Consider the following 20,297-nt stretch of genomic DNA (forward strand, 5'->3'; position numbering starts at 1 on the left):
CCCATGATCGTCACTCGAGAATACTTTTCTGCTCCAGCGGATATCAGCTGTGCGAGGTATGTATTGGCCCCACCCACTGTCACGCATTAAACATTTGTGAAGTAAGGGCGAATAGAGTTAGAAGATTGTCTCTACATGGGATCTTATAACTTTACCACTGTATGTTTTCGCCTTGATATTTCTGGTAGAATCAAATTAAAAAACTTATGGTACGATACCGTTACACAAAACAATGTCTAAAATTAATTATTTTAGATTTATTCATTATTCAATTTTTTTTCTCACACAAATTTTAATACCACAGACAAATTAATGTTATTTTCATTGATCGTAATTTTTTTTTCATCATTCCCAGAATTTTGGCAACAATAAAGCAAATAACAATGAAACACTCGTCTAATATAAATAACATTTATTTATTAAAGAAATTAAACTTATTTTTATAAGGTGAGTATTTACATAAAGAAGCTTAACTTATAAGAAGAGAAAAGATAGTAAAGAAAAGACAGAAGATATGAATAAGTTAATTCGCCAGAGCTAAAGCACGAGCGCTGTGTGGCATCGTCGTGTGCCTGCCACAGATATTTCTAAAAGTACAACTCGATCGAGTTATCTGCGTACCCAGTAGCCGTGACGTCACATCGCCGCTCTGGTACGGACGGGGCTTACGCGGGGAGGTGCGAGGGAGAGTCGCATTCCAGCGAAGTGCGCAGTTAGCTCGATCGGGTCGTATGTATAATGACGCAGCGACAACGCACCGGCGCCGCAACGCATCGTGTGTTTAGCTCTCACTTATAAAAATATCATACAAATTCATATAGATGGCATAATCTCAGGCAAAATACTGCGTAATGTAGTTTTATTAAGGGCTATTCTGCTACAAACATCTTACCTGAAGTTCTACCGACGATATTATTAAGGCTGAGTTGCACCACCTAACTTTGACCAAAACTCAATACAAAAAACACCGGTTATCGTTATAGTAACATAACGATAACCGGTGTTTTTTGTATGGAGTTTGACAGACTTTTGACGTTTGTCAAAGTTAAAGTAAGATGGTGCAACCCAGCCTGAGTATAATATCTTGAGATCACAGAATTATAATTGTAACCCTACACTGTACCTTCAGTGCGCCTGACAAACCTTACATGTGATTTTTTTTTTAATTTTTCAGGTACAACGTCAGGCACATCAAACCTAACATGCACAAAAATGGTTAAAAACTAGAGTTGTACTATTCTCCATTTTTCATAAAATGTTTCAAGAAAAAATCTTTTGTAAATTTTGTTCCTCCTGAAAAGTTCTCATTTTACACATACCCGCGGTAATTACGAATCTTAGCAACCAGTTGCTAATTGTACAATTACAACGTATGTACGACTGCTACAAATCGCTTAAAGGTGACTGACTGACATAGTGATCTATCAACGCACAGCCCAAACCACTGGACGGATCGGGCTGAAATTTGGCATGCAGGTAGATGTTATGACGTAAGCATCCGCTAAGAAAGGATTTTACGAAACTCTACCCCTAAGGGGGTAAAACGGGATCCACGCGTACGAAGTCGCGGGCGACCGCTAGTATTAAACTAAAACGTGTGAAATGTAATTAAACAATATTTAACATAATAAAAACACTTTCTTTTCCTTTTCAAGTGTTTTTTAAACATTTCTTTTATTTTTTGGTTTCATGAGATGAAAGTCCTATTGACTCTTAATCGACTAGTTTATTCAACTTAATAAATTTCCACATTCCCGAAGCTTTTTGTTTTTTTTTTATTCTTCATTTCAGCTCAAGATAGTAGGTATTTTAATAATCGCATTTGTGATAAATTGGTCGCGAAATTTTTGATAGAGCGAAGAAGAACCCACAGGGGACATAGAAGTTAAGATACCCAGGTCTTCTGGATAGTCTACTCTGTAATGTCTAACAGTTCTCTAGTAGTGCTGTCGGTATCGACTGTTGAAGGGTTGGACGAGTTCCCAGGGTCTTCTTGTGATGCTTGGTTTTCAATCAGCTGTTTCAAGTCTTCCTTCTTTTGGCGAGAGAAGAACCCGAACTGGAAGAAGAAATATTTCAAGGTTTAAATTTGATTAGCAGAAGTGACTGTGAGATTTTGAAATAAATTCGTATGTATTATTTGTATCCACGATAGCAAAACAGTGAAGGGTTCAAACTAGCCGACTAGTGATCCGAGGAACGCGAGTCCGATCCCCGCCGCCGTTCGACTATCGTGGTAAGCCCACTCGTAATGACGTTAACGGGATCATTAGTAATTTGTATTTACTAACTGCTATTATTCTTTAATCTGTTTGTAAGTTTAGTAGCGTGGCAACTACGCAAACAAAGTAGAACCTTATTAAATGAAGAGTCTGCCTTCTTTTCAGGAGTCCATTGAACCAGAATAACCGCTTAACGAAATAAAAATTGAAGGCAATAACATGAAGGTAAGAAAATAAAGTTGGTTACCTTATACAAAGCAGCTATGATGGCAGCTAGAACTAAGAGACCAGCCACCAGACCCACAATCAGAGGCCAAATTGGAGTCTTGGGTTCCAGTAATAATGTAGTGGTCACTTCCATTGTCCTGAAATAAAATTATACTTATAATTAATGCAAAACACGTGAAACAAAACAAAATGATAAATAAATAAATGCTGTAAAAAAATCTAATCAAACAATATTTTGATTCGAATATCCCCTGCGTAATGTTTCGTATTTCTTTTCTAAAATAAAACCAACATAATCATTGTATTTGTATTAAAACATTGGTAAATATGAATTTTGCGTGGTGGTACGATTATATTTCTAGAATTTCCTGAGGTCCGTAAAACGTTTAATGAAAAGTAGGCATATAATTTGGTCGGTGTTATTATTAAAACATAGGTATTATGGTAAACATAACTCACCAGTTTTCTTTTGTTTTTCCATTTTGAACGTAAATGAACATCTTGGAAGTCACATTCAATGTCTCTTCGTCATTCAGCTTGTCACCTAAAACCAAAAATGGTTAATTTTAGACACCTACTAATTACCTTGTGCGATTGTAGTAACATAATCTCAATGATTTGAGTTTAGAAGAAGATATTTTGATCTTAAATTCTAACTTACCACTCTGTGAATGGTTAAATCGCAGGGGTAATATGTAACCCGTGGTTGAATTAGCTTCGAGCTTTGCGGCAACGAACGAGAGCTTATTTTCATGAAAGCTCGACCCTTCTATGGAGCTTGCTGGGCATACCTGTTGAAAGTTAGGTTTATGAGAAAAACACTAATGTTTTAGATAAAACTAAATAAATAAATTCAGAGTTTAAGCAGTTTTTAAACCGGTTTATTTTGATTATTATTATCATAAAAAATCTTACACCATCCGATAGTAAAAAATCCACTTTCAAGTTATACAGGTCTGATGGGCCGTAGTTGGCGATCTGTAAATAAATTGTGTGCATCAGACAAAAGTGTACCTTAAACTTTAAATACTAGACATAAAATTCGATTGGTAAAATTAGTTCTGGTTGATATATTGATGTCCAACTGATATATTGGTGACAGAGCTTGTGAACTAATGTTATAAAAATACAAACCTCGTAAAAGTGTGTAAACAAAACATCTCCTTTCTTATCAAATGTTTCTCTTGTGACAGACACGTTGGCCTGGGGTTGGGATTTTCTGAAATAAAGAGAGAATAAGTAGGTACCTAGTAAATATTATCGTTTCAAGCAACTAACCAAAACAGTGTTTTAACGAATTTTCTTTGACACAAATGAGTTTTTAAGATACAGTAAACAAATTCCTTTTCCAGCCGACAACAAGTAAAACTCATAAACAAGGAAATTATTATGGTATTTATTATTAAATTTCTAACAATAGCATTCAAAACCGCTAAAGTCATGTAGTTAAGTACATCTTTATATAACTGTAGGGAAAACCCAATAACTAATGACAAAAGCATGTAATGTAATAAATAATATTAATATTAGCATTTAAATGCTTCCAATTTTTATGTTGGTAATGTACTTGTATCAAACATCAAATAATTGTGTTTCATTTCACAGTCTGTAAGATGTTATAAGCCCTTTTTTAAGATTTTCAAAATACTAACAAAGCTGGGTAGAGATTTAGACCATAATAATATTGTTCCTGAACCTCTGGGAACAAAATCCCAGTAGTCCCATCATGTGACTACTCCACTGGGACTACTGAGAATACAAAAATTAGGTCTATTCCACTTTGATCACCTGGCTTTGATCACCCAAGTGATCAAAGTGGACTTTCAGCGACAATTTAGTGTCCTTTGATCACCTACAAACAAATCACACCTCCTCTGAATAGTCACATGTCCAACTGTTGTACTACCGCCGTAACAAACAAATTGGACATGTAAGTATGTGACTATTCAGAGGTGTAATTTATTTTATAGGTGATCAAAGGAAACTAAAATAATAATTAAACTGGAGGCCACTTTGATCACCCAGGTCATCTTATCCGTGGGTGATGAAAGGACACCAAATTGTCGCTGGAAGTCCACTTTGATCACCAGGGTGATCAAAGCCAGATGATGAAAGTGGAATAGACCCATATATTTCATTCCGCATTCTAAAAAAAAAATCTCTTTCCAACATTCAAACTCACCCGCTGAAATTGTAATAGCTCTCAGGAGTTATCGGTATGATGAGTTCCTTAGATCCTGTGCTGACGTTTCTCATGTACAGTGGGTCTACTAGGTCGGCTGCTATCATCAGCTGTGTAGCGGAACCGTCCCAGGTGTATTCCAGAACTATCTCCCACTCCGCCTTATGTAAAATAACAATATTTGTATTTTTAAAGGTTCAAGTAATTTGTAATAGACCAGTTACGAATATTTCCGTTATTACACAATAAAGATTTTTTAAACCTTAAATACAGCCGAAAATAGATCCTCCTCCTTTTTTGAAATCGGTTAAAAATAAACTTAATAATTGTATTTGTGTAGGGAGTGAGTTCACCACAATATTCCAGCAAATCCAGCACCTAGTAATTTTACAAAAACTTGGAAAACTATCCAAGTCCTTTGTAAGTTAAATAGGGTTTCATAAGCTTTTTATAAGCTTTTTAATTAATGAAAGCTTATGATGTTTTAGAATCTGATCTGCATAGATTCTAAAACAGTAAATATTAATAAAATGATAATAACACAGAACAGGAACCGAAGACGATGTATGTACTATAAAATTGTTTATTAAAAATGCTTACCGTTTTGTTTCTGTTCAAAGGAGCTGGCAGGTCGCATTTGAGCTCCAAGTTTTGGAGAGAGCACGATTCAGGAAGTCTTTTTGGAAGACTTGGGAGGACCACGTGGAGTTTGACACTGTACGCAGGCTCCTCCAAGTTGGTCACGAAGATCTTGACCCCAGGTTCATTGCCGTCTCCTGGAATATAGTTTCTGGAAAAGTTATGGAATAAATCGTTATTTATCGTTCTGTTTAGAGCTCAACTCCAGTCTTTGCTGATTTAAATACCGCAGAGATGAAATTGTCATGCGTTGAGTAGGTAATAATAATAATAATAAATATCTTTGGACCTCAGATCATAGAAGGGAATAGATGTGAAACGGGGGCGTGGCGCGTGTCTCCGCGATATGCCCAGAAACGAACATCGGCCGCGTAGCTAGGTTAGTCGCGATTCAGTCGTACTAAGGAAATGTTCTCCGATATTTTGGATAATGCGACGTTACGTGCAATAAAACAAGTGAAACGAAGAACTACAGGAACAATGGAGTCATTTACTACATGTAAGTATTGCAAATCCATTGGTATTTAGCTTATAAATAAAAAAAACTAAACATTTTTACGAACGAATTCAGTGCCGTAACAGTTACTGCGATATCGAAATCAGTGGTGATAAAAATTCTAACACACTTGTACATTGACGATTTAGTTAGCAACCACTTTATGTCATGCTCAACTACTGCGCAATGTATTTAATTTCTTCCGATATCCACTGTCGTGTGAAAATACACAGTACGGCCGCATGTGCCGGTCGTAACATAGTGCCGTGCTCGTGTTCTAATGCGGTTTCCTATTTTATCGATAAATAGAAGTAAATTATAATTTTCTATTTTGTAATTTTAAATAAAAAAATGATGTGTTACTTGCGATTATAAGATTTTACAAAAAAAATAAAATAACAGTAGAAGCCTCTTTCTTTATTTATTAGAGAATAAATTTTATAATAATACATTAACTTAAATTAGTAACTGTCAACTATGTAATTACTATAAGAGCTAGTTGAAAGCCTAATATAGGCATTATTTTTGATAAACATATGCGGTACGCAAAATCGCCATAATTAAAAAGTAAATTTAAATTTAAAATTTAAAGCGTTATAGTAGTTAATAATAACGTATAATAATAAAAAGGTTTTCATACATAAGCATTTTGTGAAACCAGTTTCGAGCCTTGCCCCTAGCGAGTTAAAGTATCGATATCTTGTCGACTCCATTTTAAATTTGTTCTCTCACTAGTTTTCAAAGTGTGCGTCACGTCACGCGGCCATTGATTGGCCATAAGGCACGCCTTCTGGCCAATCACAGCACTTTTAAGCCGGTTGCACATGTTGTCGTAGACTCTCAGTCGCTTTGTTTTTACACAGTTGAATGTGTGTGTGGGAGCTGTGGTGGGGGAAATGTGGGGACACTGGTTCTCGTTGTAGTTACGCGCGACTTCATATCTATTCTCTTTCTATGATCTGAGCTTTGGACAATCTCACACAGCGCCATCTAGCCCCAAAGTAAGCAATTAATATGCTTGTGTTATGGGTGCTAGCTTAACGGATATACTACTTATATACTTTTTTTTTAAATACATACATATTATACATAGTAACACCCAGGCCCGTCACAGAAATTAAAATTCATCATTTCAATTTCTGCCCGGCCGGGAATCGAACCCGGGACCTTTCGGCATAGTAGTCCGTTCTGAACCACTACACCAAACCACAGAATAAGTAATAGTACAGGTACAGAAGGATTACTCCGCAAGACGATTTAAATAAATGCGAGTCTTGCTACGACGCGATACAGTGGAATTCAGCTCGCACAGCACTACGTACCTACAATTTTATTCACCTACAAGTTTTGTCTCTTTCTATCGCGTGCCTCTGAACTCTTCTTACGCTGTTAGGGTTGCTGTCTAGTGAAAAATAATTAATCTACTTATTTGTAATGAGGTACGTATGTAGGTAAGTATGCATTCATTATGGAAAACCTTGGGAGAGGCCTTTGTCCAGCAGTGGACGTCATTTGGCTGAAACGAACGAACGCATTCTGAGCAGTAGTCAAAGTAGGTTAGGTTCCTATACTATCCTAAGAATTATTGATTACCTACATGGCCAACATACCTTTCAGCATCTTTGGGAAGCGAAAAAAAAAGATAAATCCGGTAGATTTCTTTTCGAATTTAAACACCCGAACGCCGCACAATATTTCTTTTTCTTTATGTTCATTTTTAAATAATACTTCGATCATAGAATTATAATCATACTATACCGCACGCAAGCGTCCTGACGGGCGCGCGCGTGACACTCGACTGATATAATACCCGCCGGCGGGGCGCTTCGCTGTAGGTAATTATCGGATGTACCGCGCGGAGTGAGCCAGGCCTGACCAAACGGCCGACAAAGGTGCGAGCATTCATAATTATTGTCTATGCCAATTAGTTTCTCTGATGTTTAGAGATCCAATTCCACTCCTTATTTCATCTATTTATTTTATTTCATTAATTTAATTAACAATATTTCAACAGCATTTAATTGTACTACATAATCAGGAAGATACCTACTACTTCAACACAAGCCAATTATAAATGAAAGGGTAAGTTAAGAAACTTTTACAAACTTCTTCAAAGGTTCCATTTTCATCACCAACCAGGGTGTGCAGATGAGGTCTTCCCCGCAGTCACTGAGCATTTGAATCAGAAATGAGGACTGAAGGATAGACTCCTCTGACAGGCGAGCGCTGCCCACCGGAAAAATTGGTAAGGAATCTGCAATGAAATATTTATACGACATAATAATTCGCTCAATGCTGTAACATGACCATTTTAGACTAAAAAATCAACAGGGCTATTCCCACCTCTCGTTCCCACCGTTGCAACTCCTGTGAAGCCAGGATCTACAGCTTGTAAAAAAAGCAAGTAAAAACCCAACCAGTGAAGGTCAAGTTGGTCCCGGAGGAAAGTTAAACTGTTATTGGACCCTCAAAAAAATTGAGCATAGGAACACAAGAGGAGTTCGAACATGAACAATAACAATATCGTTCTAACAAATCAAGTGAAAACTTACCTAGATGGATAACTGGTGTCAGATCAAAAGACAGTGATATTGGTTTGGATAAATCTGCCTCATCCTGAAATTACAAAAAGCATTGCTCTATTCTGTGTTGATTCAAACAGCTAATTTTTTTCTCAAATAGTGATAAGAATAGTCCATGAAAAACAGTAATAATCTGAAAACTTACATTCACTTTGATAATATGCTCATCGCAAGTATCGACTCCTGATTCAGCTGTAACAATGTATTCTGGTTCACCCATGGTCCTTGCCCTGTTTCTCTCTGGATCTACCGTCACCCTGGCATTGAGTTCTGAAAACAAATTATTATATTAACTAACATACTGTTATCTTTAACAAGTCTGTTGGATTTGTTTTTGTCTGGCTGTTTGCCTACCACATCAAAATACATTATGGCTACTTACCTATTTTAGCATTTGGCAAAGATTTATTCGGTGGGACAGTAACGCAGAAAAGCGCTGTAAAATTGCTAGCGTCTTTCCTTATGTTTTTCGCGTCTGGTACTTTTATTGAAGACAGCACTTGTATTGTAGGAACACTCCGATATAGGTAGGTTGTGTTACTTTTGTGTGCTCCAATTGCTAAATCTAAAATGGTAGAACGTTTATTATGGATACCATTTGATGTTTTATCGTTTTAAATCACTTCATCATCTGTTGTATATTTACCATTGCATTTATTTCTGTCTACATCGTATCCCTTGGAAATAGACATGCCAAAACTTTTGGCACCTTCGGCGTGGATCCTTTGGATATACTGAGGAATCAAGCCTTTGTCACTACCTCTGTATATATAAACAACACCAGCACCATTGTTTTCCCATGGAGCTCCAATGGCTACATCTAGAGAAGAAGAACAGAAGTTAATTTTAATTTCTAAAAGACTTTCAAATGTTTGATATATTTTGTTTTTGAGTAGCATAAGGGTCATAATATTGACGCTTATCGATAAAAGAAGGGCGTTTAAACAATCTCTTATAGTCTAAATTTACTGCACAAAAAAAGTGTTTTGAATCAAGCTATTTTCAAAGTTACCAGTGAATCCATCGCCGTTGATATCTCCTAGATCAGCGATAGAGGTTCCAAATCTAGCTCCAATATTGCCAGATCCTCTTAAAACTCCCGATTCTTCTAAAACGAACCCTTTGCTCTGAAATATAAAGTTGTTTTTTTAATCCACAACGAGAAAGCTCTTGGCCTGTATCTCACCTGATGGTAAGTGATGATCAGACCTAAGGTGGAAGCGAGCTTCACCCGGAAAGTCTTTTTATTCATGACAAAGTCTTTAGTCATACTGTGCGTCCACGCACACTGTGACTTCTGTGAGACCTCATAGTAATGTTTGTGAATACGGGTTATACACTAGTAGGATCCTTTTCACTCCCCGATATTATTTAATCTACTACAACTTTGGGACAGTAAGGTCATCAGATTATGCACATAAGTTAAAGTTTATTTGCATATAATTTTGTATTTAAAATGAAAAACTAACCGTCTGCTTTGTGATGTAAACATATACTGCTCCCTGATCGTAGGTCAGTTCTCCGTCAGATCTCAAGGCGTAGTTAGGAGCTCCAACCAGCAGATCTGTCAGCCCATCATTATCCAGGTCTAAAGTGCACAGGCTAGCCCCGAAGTATGAGCCCAGCTGTGGGCCTATGAGCTGGGCTTTGATCTTCAGCGGTTCGTCTTCTTTTACTGCTTGTTCTACTACAAGGACCTGAGGGTAAATCATTGTTTTATTAGAACTAGAATCATCAAATGAACCGCGGGTTAATTAGGTAAGAAGATTTTTCTTCTTGGCGACGTATTTATAAATTCTGGAATAAATTTCATGAATTATTTTATAATATGTAATAAAATTTAAAACAAACCTGCCCATACCCTCGCTTGGATCGTGGTGCTCCGGCGACATACAAAGTCGAACCATTCTTTTGAAAAACGCCTGATCCTACGCTGTAGCCTGTAAACGAGTAACCGTGAGTTTGCTATTATTGAAATACAATCTAAGTAGAGTCATAGCAACCAAAACTATGTATTATGCACATTCAACTGAATTTTAAAGCGAATGTTTAAAATTCTGTTTACTACGAAATTATTTTTAATCTCAGTTTACGTTAAACAAAGTAAAGGAAAAAATATTATTCACATTACATTTGGTCACTTCTGAATGTCACCTACTGTAAACAGAATATACTTACACTAAATAATGTACAAAACAATAGAACCAAACTTAGGCCCGGTTTTTTGATTCGTAGTTAAAATAACCAATAGTCAAATTTGACAGATGTCAAATGACAAGTGGTTAAATATCAGAAAAAAATGTTTTTCAAACAATGGTTAGCTTGACTTTTAGTACATTTTTTAACTACTAGTTAACATTTTGTTAATATTTAACCATTAGTAGCAAAATTTAACAATTTGTTATTTTAACTATGAATCAAAAAACTGGGCCTTAGTAAACCACATTTTCATCTACTCGCATATCTTTAAGTAAGTAAAGAATAATAACCTCGATTGTTTTGTTTGTTACTTCTATTAAAGAAGTTGGTTAAAAATTGACATTTCAACCTATTTCAAGTCATCTTCTTTTATTATTTTATATTTCTTTAAATTATAGAAGTTCGTTAAACTTGACATTTCAATTTTCAACCTCTTTTTTCGGGGAAAAATTGCAAGCCATCCTCTTTTATATTAAAAAAAACGTATACGTAATTCTAAATATACACGTACAGTGGACCACAGTTTCAGTTACCCATTTCCGTTTGTTCTCTCGCTCTCATCAAATGGTGATTCTTTGCGATAGAACGGGACGACATGACCGGAAATGGTAGCTAGAACTGTGACCCATAGTACATAATAAACTTTAGTGAAAACCAATCGAGTCCTAACTATGTTCTGTGTCTATGTATATTTCTTTGTAAGTAGTTGTTGCAATTCACGAAGGCGAGTAAGCTTTACATGTGTGGTGGCTCGTTACTGTTCATTTTTCAAAAGTTTTGATAGACATTATACTATTGTTATGCGCATGTACAGTATACGTACACACACAATTAAAGCTCACTCGCCTTCGTGAGTCGCAGGAACTATAATTGAATACTTTATAATATTAAAATTTATTGGTGGATGTTCGAATATGTATGTACGATTAAGTACATAATGCAATATGAATTTCATATAAATTCCAGACGTACCTACCTACATACAAGTATTTACAGTAATAAACAATAATTTTATTATAATGTGGTTAGCACTACTCATAATTACTGGTAAATTATTAATCATTGAAACTTGGAAAAAGGGAAGTTACTTCGCACAGTCATTTATAGTGACGGAAACGATTGTCGATAACTTTTGAATTTGTGCCAACACGTATGCGGCGCGCACGCACACACTGACAAAATTTTGCGGGAATTAGCGAGGAGCCAGTCGTGGTTGCGCCGAATTTTGTCAGGGTGTCGTGCGCGCCGCATACGTATATTTGCGCGCCCACATACAAACCGCGCTCGGTGCGCTTCTATGACGATGACCTACTCATTTGTATTTACTCTGTTTGTACTAACAACACTAGTTCGGAGGCTAAACTACACATAGTTAATCTGAAGGGTACTCACCAAAATAGTCGTCCGGGCCCAAATCCTTTGTATAGTATGGATTGGTCGACGGTAGCAAATCAAATGTAAACGACGCCGGGTTGTGCTGGTAGTCTACCAGTGTACCTAAATAGAAAAAATATGATTGGTGTTTAATAATTTATTACCAAGAATAATCATCGCCTTATATCTATAAAAGCGAAAGATCAATGACTCACTCACTCATCACGAAATCTCAGAACATGTACCTAGTTTCTAAGACTCTCAATTTTGCTCGGGGATTCCTTTTAGAACGTAGGAGGTACTTACTTACTAAGATGGGATTTTGCAAAATTCAAACCCTAAGGGGGTAAAACGGGGTCCACGCGAACAAAGTCGCGGGCAGCCGCTAGTTAATTGTAAAGTCGATAGTGCGGAAATTATTTATGTTCAATTGTGCGTGCGTAATAAATTATTAACATCCGTTTATAACATTATTAGTCATCAATAATGATTGAGATATTTAAATATTTTAAAGTTGGTTACTCATTGTCATCATGATGATACAATATAAATAAGTCGGCAATAATTATAATAATCTAATTCTGTTGCAGTAGTATCTGAATAAAACTTGATTTTAATACTTATAATTAAGTAACTAAACAAAACAAACAATGTAAGGGGTATTATAAAATTATGCTGTCTAGTTTTTCAATAAGGGGTATTATAAAATTATGCTGTCTAGTCAGCTATCCTATCTTATAATATTATCATAAAGCTCAGTTCTTCCATAACTTACAGTTCCATAACAAGATTCACCAACTTATGGAATATTCGACTAGAATTAATTAATTTAACGTCATCATAACATGCAAGTAGGTACTTAATTGTCACATGCACCTCGGAAGGTATAGCAATATACAGGACATTTTATAATTAAATTTTTTTTCCTGTTATTTTAAGACAAAATAGCAAGGTATCGACATCACAAAGAAAGATTGAATCTCCATTTACGACAAGAGGGATGTAGGACTGTAGGTAGCTTAAATGCAACATCTACCAGTTATGTTTTTATTTAATTATTTATTTATGTATTTTTAATTCGTGAATTTTATCGCGAAGGTTTTCTTCTTTGCTATAAATTATTTGGAAGAATAAAAAAAATCCACCAAGGCTGTCGTTCTCATCGCTGCAACTTCTGTGTAGCCAGGATCTACAGCTTGATCGCAAATAAAAACCCAACCCGTGAAGGTCAAGCTTGTCCCGGAGGAAAGTTAAAATGTCATTGGACCCGCAACAACGAAGAACATAGGAGGAGTTCGAAGTTATTAGCAAGAACAAACGCTATTACGCAAAAGCTACCTAACTGGCACTGTCATAGCGGTAGAAAAATTCTAGAGCTTCTACTATAGTCAATTATTCAACTTTCTGTAGCTTCTATAGTTAATAACTAGCGGCCGCCCGCGACTTCGTACGCGTGGATCCCGTCTTACCCCCTTAGGGGTGGAGTTTCGTAAAATCCTTTCTTAGCGGATGCCTACGTCATAACATCTACCTGCATGCCAAATTTCAGCCCGATCCGTCCAGTGGTTTCGGCTGTGCGTTGATAGATCACTATGTCAGTCAGTCAGTCAGTCACCTTTTAGTTATGTATATTTAGAATAATTACCAGTCCACTGCAAGACTCCGGGTGCCCCGATGACAATCTTGTTCTCCTTGGTGTAGGTCACGGCCATGCCGGCTTGTCCATACGCGTAGTAGTTGAGATGGGAACCATATTCGCCGTACTCTTTCCTGGTCCCATCGGTTCGGCGGGCTTGGCTGGCTGAGAACAGTGGTATAAGTCAGTAATACAAAAGAAAGTTCGAAGATTCAATGTGAAGGATATTAGGGCTTACGATTAGGGTTTGTCACATTTACAAAAATCTATGAGTCGAATTTTGAGTGTGTTTTAATATGAGACCTATTGACAGTCCAGTTTTGCGGGGTCCAGTAATACAACACCCCGCAAACCTGGATCGTCATGTGAACATCATCATCATTTCAGCAATAGGACGTCCACTGCTGAACATATGCCTCCCCCAATGCTTTCCATGTTGATCGATTGGTAGCGGCCTGCGTCCAGCGCTTCTCTGCTACCTTTACGATGTCGTCGGTCCACCTTGTGGTGGACGTCCCACGCTGCGTAAACATGTGAACATCCCTCTCAATTAATATCATAAATTGTTTGAAATTCAAACGGATCGATTTTTGCGGGACACCACAAAAAGGATATTCGTGTGAACGTTAATATTAAAACACGTAGGACTACTAAACGGGATCCTGCAAAAAACGGGATATCTCCGTGGAAACAAGTCCATAGTTCTCAATAAATGTGAAGGTACCTGGATCTTCGAGGGGCAGCAGTCTTACTTCATGGTCATGACCGTGCACAGAACAAGCGCCGTTGGCCAGCAAGTGCTTCGACTGGTATGGCTTAGTGATTCTCGGGGAACACACCTGTGGGATTTTTTGTTTATGACAACTAAGTAGTATCTAGACTACAATAGTGTTTGGACAAAACTCAAAGGGATTAAGACACTATTAAACCAAAAATAATTGTAAGAAATAAATTACAACTACTAAAATTAAATATAATACCTAAGTTGACATTTTACAGTGCGCCATCTACTTTGGGAAACTAAGCAAATCCTGTAGTTCTAGACAAATAAACATCCCCATCCCGAAAAGTACTTTTTGAATTGGAAATACATTATGTATACAGGGTGTTAGGTAAATGGGTATATGAGCCGACACTAGCCCATGTTAACATGGGCATATAAATGGTATGGTGAAGTCAGAAATATCTGCATTTTAATTATTTAAATTTTCATACAAAGCGGATTTTATAAAATTTATTTTGTATGACAATAAAAAAAATGTTAATGATGATATCAAATTTCTGACTTCACCATACCATTTATATGCCCATGTTAACATGGGCTAGTGTCGGCTCATATACCCATTTACCTAACACCCTGTATAAGCTCACTTGCATTTTAATTAAATAAATAAATTAAATGACATAAAATTTGATCAATTTGATTGAAACACCCAGAGACTAATATAAACAGTTATGTTGGTGCAAACAAAATTGTTTTCATTCTACGAGGATAGGACCCATGAATAGAATAGAATAGAATAGAAAACTTTTTATTTGCAAGAAAGGTATACAAGCAAGCAAGACATAGATTCAAACAGAGAGAAATAACAAGTGGACAATTAACTGCTTGTGCCCCTCTAACAAAAAGGCACCCGCTCGGCGTACATCAAGACCGCCAGGACTTGTCTTGAAACTGATTTTCAGCGGCGGCCCTCTGTTGTCACGGCGTACCCCTGCTGACGGAGATGCAAGAGGAGAAAGGAGTCCACAAGTCCGGCAGCAAGGAGAACGCATGACCTCTAGGGCATAGTTGTTCAGTATACGAACCACTCAGGCGTTCGTCTTAATAATGTCAAAATACTTACATGGGAATCGACTTGAAATATAAAAACTCACCAATAGTCTTCCATTAGGAATCGCTGCCATAGTTGCCCCATACCACATGTCATCCTTATAGAAGTCATCAGCCAAAGAAATTCTCCGACTTTTCGCTGAAACATGGTTAATTTACTCAAATCCTTGTCCATTTACTTGCGGAGTGAAATATTAAAAGCAAGTAACCTAATTGTTATTTATTTTATTTTATAATTATTCATAGCAAGTCTACGTTGTCAAACACCCGTTTTCACAAACGATGCTTGCTTAAGAGAAGCAGCAACGCTATGCAAAGTCGAACATATAGGTTCGTGTATGTCACTCCGGCACTCAAGTATTGTCTATGAATAGGTTTTTGGGACACTGTACGTCCACGCGCACTGTGAGACCTCATAGAAATGTTTGTGAATACGGATGTAAGGAAATTAATGAGTTAAAAATCCTCTTGAGCTCATTCTTACCTAGTGGCCTGCAGGTGACATTATCTCTGTCCAGGTCTCTCAATGGACATGTGAACACTAGTCCAGGATGCGACTTCCTTGACACTCTACTCTGCGCCTTGGGAGCACCGACATTGAGGCTAAAATTGTTTGATATTATAAGTATTATAGTCATTACTTTTACACCATAGGTCTACTAAAATAAAACCTAGTTATAGAACATAGTTTCGTAAAAACAGTCAATAACTAGGTACTGAAAATTTTGTTAAATTATCAAATAATAAAAGTTGTCTTGGTCTTTAAAATATTACGTACTGGCTTTTGCCTACGGCTTTGCCCGCGCGAATTAAATTTGTCAAATATTAAATATGTTATTCTGATTTTTAAACAATAATACAGTAAAGTTTTATCAAAATCCGTTCAGTAGTTTTGCGTGAAAGAGTAACAAACATACATTCTTACATGATGCGATGTGCTCAAAAATCTCAAAGGTGTATGGAATTTTTGAGACATAGGTATCTGCGTCATAATGTGGTCATCATGTCTCATCTTTCATGTAGACTTTCTTGTACTTAGACACTATACTAAGGCTGGGTTGCACCATCTTACTGTTACTGTGACAAACGTCAAAAATCTGTCAAACTCCATACAAAAAACACCGGTTATCGTAATAGTTACCGTTAAAGTTAGGTGGTGCAACTCAGCCTAAGAATGTTAATTAATTTTACCTTTGTTCCTATAGTGTTACCAATGATCATGTTTTGCAAGAATCCTACTTAATATTATAAATGCGAAAGTTTGGATGTCTGGATGTCTGGTCTGGATGTTTGTTACTATTTCACGCAAAAACTACTGAACGGATTTTGATGAAACTTTACAGTATTATTGTTTATAACTCAGAATAACGGCTATAATTTATGAAGATCTGTGACAAATTAAATTTTATGCGGGTGAAGCCGCGGGCAAAAGCTAGTAAATAATATTAAGAATAATTACAATCTGTGCATGAATTTTAGACTTTACCATACTCATTAAATTTTATAAATATTATTTAACTGATCAGCTTTAAGGGGAAACGATTATTTTTTAGAATACGATTTCCGTGATATACAATATGTTTCTGTTTTAGAGGTCCTTTTTAAAGGTCTATTCCACCTGGTTGGGACAGAAGTTCACTTCGATCACCTGGATTTGATCACCCAGGTGATCAAAGCGGACTGAAGGCGACACTTTGGTGACCTTTGATCACCCATGGATAAGATCACCTAGGCGATCAAAGTGGACTTTTTATCCATACGTGATCAAAAGACACCAAAGTGATCACCAGGGTGATGATCAAATACATGTGATCAAATTGTAATAAACCTTTTTGAAATGGACAGAATTTTTGCATGACAAAATAGTCACTCTGTATATTAATTTTGTATGATTATGCCATAAAAACATTTATTGTTAAAATCCTGTTTATGTCCCATCACAAATGGACGGCGCGATAAGCATGGTTTATATTTATTTTGTATGATACGAATATCAACGTTGAATAATTATAATTAATGTAAATTAGTGTACTTATTAACATTATGGATTTCATAAAGGAAATTCAAACTTCATTAATTTAATTAATTCAAAATTAATTATTCGAAGTTCAAACTAAGATTGATTTAGATGAATCTTAATTTTGAATTTCGTTTGATACCTACATAAAGTACATAGTTTGTGTTAAAATGGGTTCTAAAAAAGTTTTGACCGATCGTAAGGTTAGTAATAATTAACTAATTTCTTTGGATCTGAAAATAATAAGGTACTTGATACAACTAACTTTAAATGCTTATATTTCAATAAATATTAACGCCAGTCAACAAAAACAAGGTTAATTAACTTCTTCCATCCTTTAATTTTAGCAATATTACAAAAAATAACACAATCTTTAACTAAATCTATTCAAAATAAGCAAATTACGAAACCACTGATTTTGGCTTTATTAAATCACCTACACGGAATAAGGCCTATATGATTCAAATGCCTGTAGACCTTAAAATTGAGGTTGTATTAAACAAAATGCGGTCTTATAACATTAAACACGTCGATTTGTTTGCGTTATCAAAATTTTACATACCAAGTAAACAGAAATATACTGTATATCTCTAGATAAACTTAAATTCCACTTATTAAGAATAATACATAAATTATAGATATAATTAAATATTCATAGTAACAAAGTAATGATTCCTTACTTAAATTATCAAAAAAAAAATAAAAAACAAACAATATTATTTTTTTGTATAGGGCTTATTAAAACACCGTGTTCGAATAAGGCCTACACATAAAACCTTTTAAATAAATCAGTTTAGGAACATCATTTAGTCTTGATTTTTTGTAAACAAAATGAGATCTCAATTTTTGTTAGAACCAGGGCATAAAAATGCTTCTGAATCATCTTTACGAACTCCTACACAATCTTTATGATACCACCAAAAGCAGTCCTTTATGGTAGCATATCTGCTACATTGTCTTCGAGACAGGCATGATAATATCAGCTTTAATCCTTTAGAATTATACACACGGCTTTTTTTCTTATTTTTTATTGGTTTTGTATTTTGTTTCTTTTTTTTACAGGTTTAGTAATTTTTTTTTACTCTGTTTTATTTTTATTTTCTGTGCTGTTAGTAACATTCTTATTAAATAAATATTTAGTTACTCTTTGACTCATTTAGTTTAATGAATTTGTCCGTAATCAGGTGTTGACATAAGTATCCAATATGGCCTACCATGCTGAAATAAGGCCTGGGCCTTATTAGATATCTCGCTCTTGTTGTCTTTAAAAATTTACAAATAATGCATCTATAGCCAGTAGTACAAATTAAGGTAATTATTAGCTAGTAAGAAATATTTAGAAACGATTACTAAGAAAAGCTTAATCTAAAACAGCGTTGTTTTACCGAAAATTTAAGATGAAATCGCCAGATTTTTATAATAGAGCACGAAATCACCCACCACCTTAGAAGAACGCGTGCCAATTGGTGCTGGCATCGTGGATCGGGGCGCTCTTGCACTCTACCGGGTTGTAGGGCATATGAGTACGTGTCCTTGAAGTATTATCCCGGTTGGATTTGTTTATCTGTGTTTTCTGATGTATAGGCCTTATTAGAACGTAGGCCTTATTTGTATCAAGTACCTTAATTAAAACAAACTCACCCCAAATCGCTCAAAAGCACAGAATACCCAAAATACTCCGACACATCGTCCGGATAAAAGGTTATTTTACTGTTCACATGAAACACATCACTGGCACTCACTATCACGTTAAATCCACAAAGAAGTAGTAAATCTAACATGTTTACATAATAAAGACCCTATTTGTGGATCGATTCGCACTGCTCAGAGTCACAACACAAACTAAATGTTCATTCATGATAACATAGCGAAGAACTAAGTATGATTATAGCATTCCACGACTATGGAATGAATCACCAAACTTGCAATCGTGTCATTACTTATTTAAGCTGACCATGTCAGGTTACTTGACAACATTAATTTGTGAGATCATCAAATAACTTTTTTTTGTTGCGGGTAGACTTACATCTGGGTAATTATTATGCAGTTTATTGATTGTAGATTGTTGTTGATTTTTATTCACTTATGCCCATGCTAGAAATTTATATTCATATTCATTTACTAGAAGCCGCCCGCGACTTCGTACGCGTGGATCCCGTTTTATCCCCTTAGGGGTGGAGTTTCGTAAAATCATTTCTTAGCGGATGCCTACGTCATAACATCTACCTGCATGCCAAATTTCAGCCCGATCCGTCCAGTGGTTTGGGCTGTGCGTTGATAGATTACTAAGTCAGTCAGTCACTTTTGAGTTATTTATATTTAGATTGCATATTCTTGAACAACTGATTTGATACAAGTTTTCCACATTAATTTATTCAGGGTGGTAATTAAACCGGCTTACTTTTAATAGCATTTTTGTCCTCTAAAAATCTATGTTATCCTCTGAATACAATTATGTTCTTGGGGTTGTTGGTTCATCAATTCTTAGTACCTAATTAAGTCTATTTTTCCTTTCTTGCTTTGTGATAAGAATACGTCGCACAATACCTCTGTATCGCCTATTTCGTAAGTTGACGCCGTCATTAAGAATTCCCACGATAGAATACTCAGTACTCACTAAAGTATTTAAAAAATAGTAAATTATTCGATAAAGCACGTTGTATTTAAGCGTTGTGTCTATCAATTAATGACACATCTAAAATTCAGTGGTATTTTTAATTGCAATTTGTCTTTCAAAATTGAAATTAACGCCCGTATTCACAAACGATGCTTGCTTAAGTGAAGCAAATCGAACGCACAGCGTTGAATAGAGCTCTGTGATTGGTTCGTGTGTGACCCTGTGCGTCCACGCGCACTTTGTGACCTCATAAATGTTTGCAAGGGATGTC

At 35.9% G+C, this 20,297-nt stretch overlaps 1 protein-coding gene across 1 annotated transcript; it reads right to left on the reverse strand.

Annotated features, from left to right (window-relative positions):
• Nucleotides 1-397: 397 nt before the first annotated feature.
• LOC135072694 (integrin alpha-PS3-like) lies at nt 398-19,262 on the reverse strand. The gene is made up of 22 exons (XM_063966703.1): nt 19,051-19,262; nt 15,877-15,995; nt 15,437-15,531; nt 14,283-14,397; nt 13,568-13,723; nt 11,941-12,045; nt 10,201-10,289; nt 9,819-10,046; nt 9,362-9,476; nt 8,996-9,169; nt 8,732-8,914; nt 8,495-8,619; nt 8,320-8,383; nt 7,874-8,021; nt 5,233-5,422; nt 4,633-4,793; nt 3,585-3,669; nt 3,366-3,428; nt 3,112-3,241; nt 2,910-2,994; nt 2,470-2,587; nt 398-2,059 (listed from the first exon to the last, which is right to left on the reverse strand). Exons 1-22 carry the CDS (start codon nt 19,188-19,190, stop codon nt 1,913-1,915), a joined length of 2,835 nt encoding a protein of 944 aa, XP_063822773.1. The 5' UTR covers nt 19,191-19,262; the 3' UTR covers nt 398-1,912.
• Nucleotides 19,263-20,297: the final 1,035 nt, after the last annotated feature.

The sequence above is a fragment of the Ostrinia nubilalis genome, chromosome 6 (assembly GCF_963855985.1).
Source record: "Ostrinia nubilalis chromosome 6, ilOstNubi1.1, whole genome shotgun sequence".
In the NCBI taxonomy this organism is placed as follows: domain Eukaryota; kingdom Metazoa; phylum Arthropoda; class Insecta; order Lepidoptera; family Crambidae; genus Ostrinia; species Ostrinia nubilalis.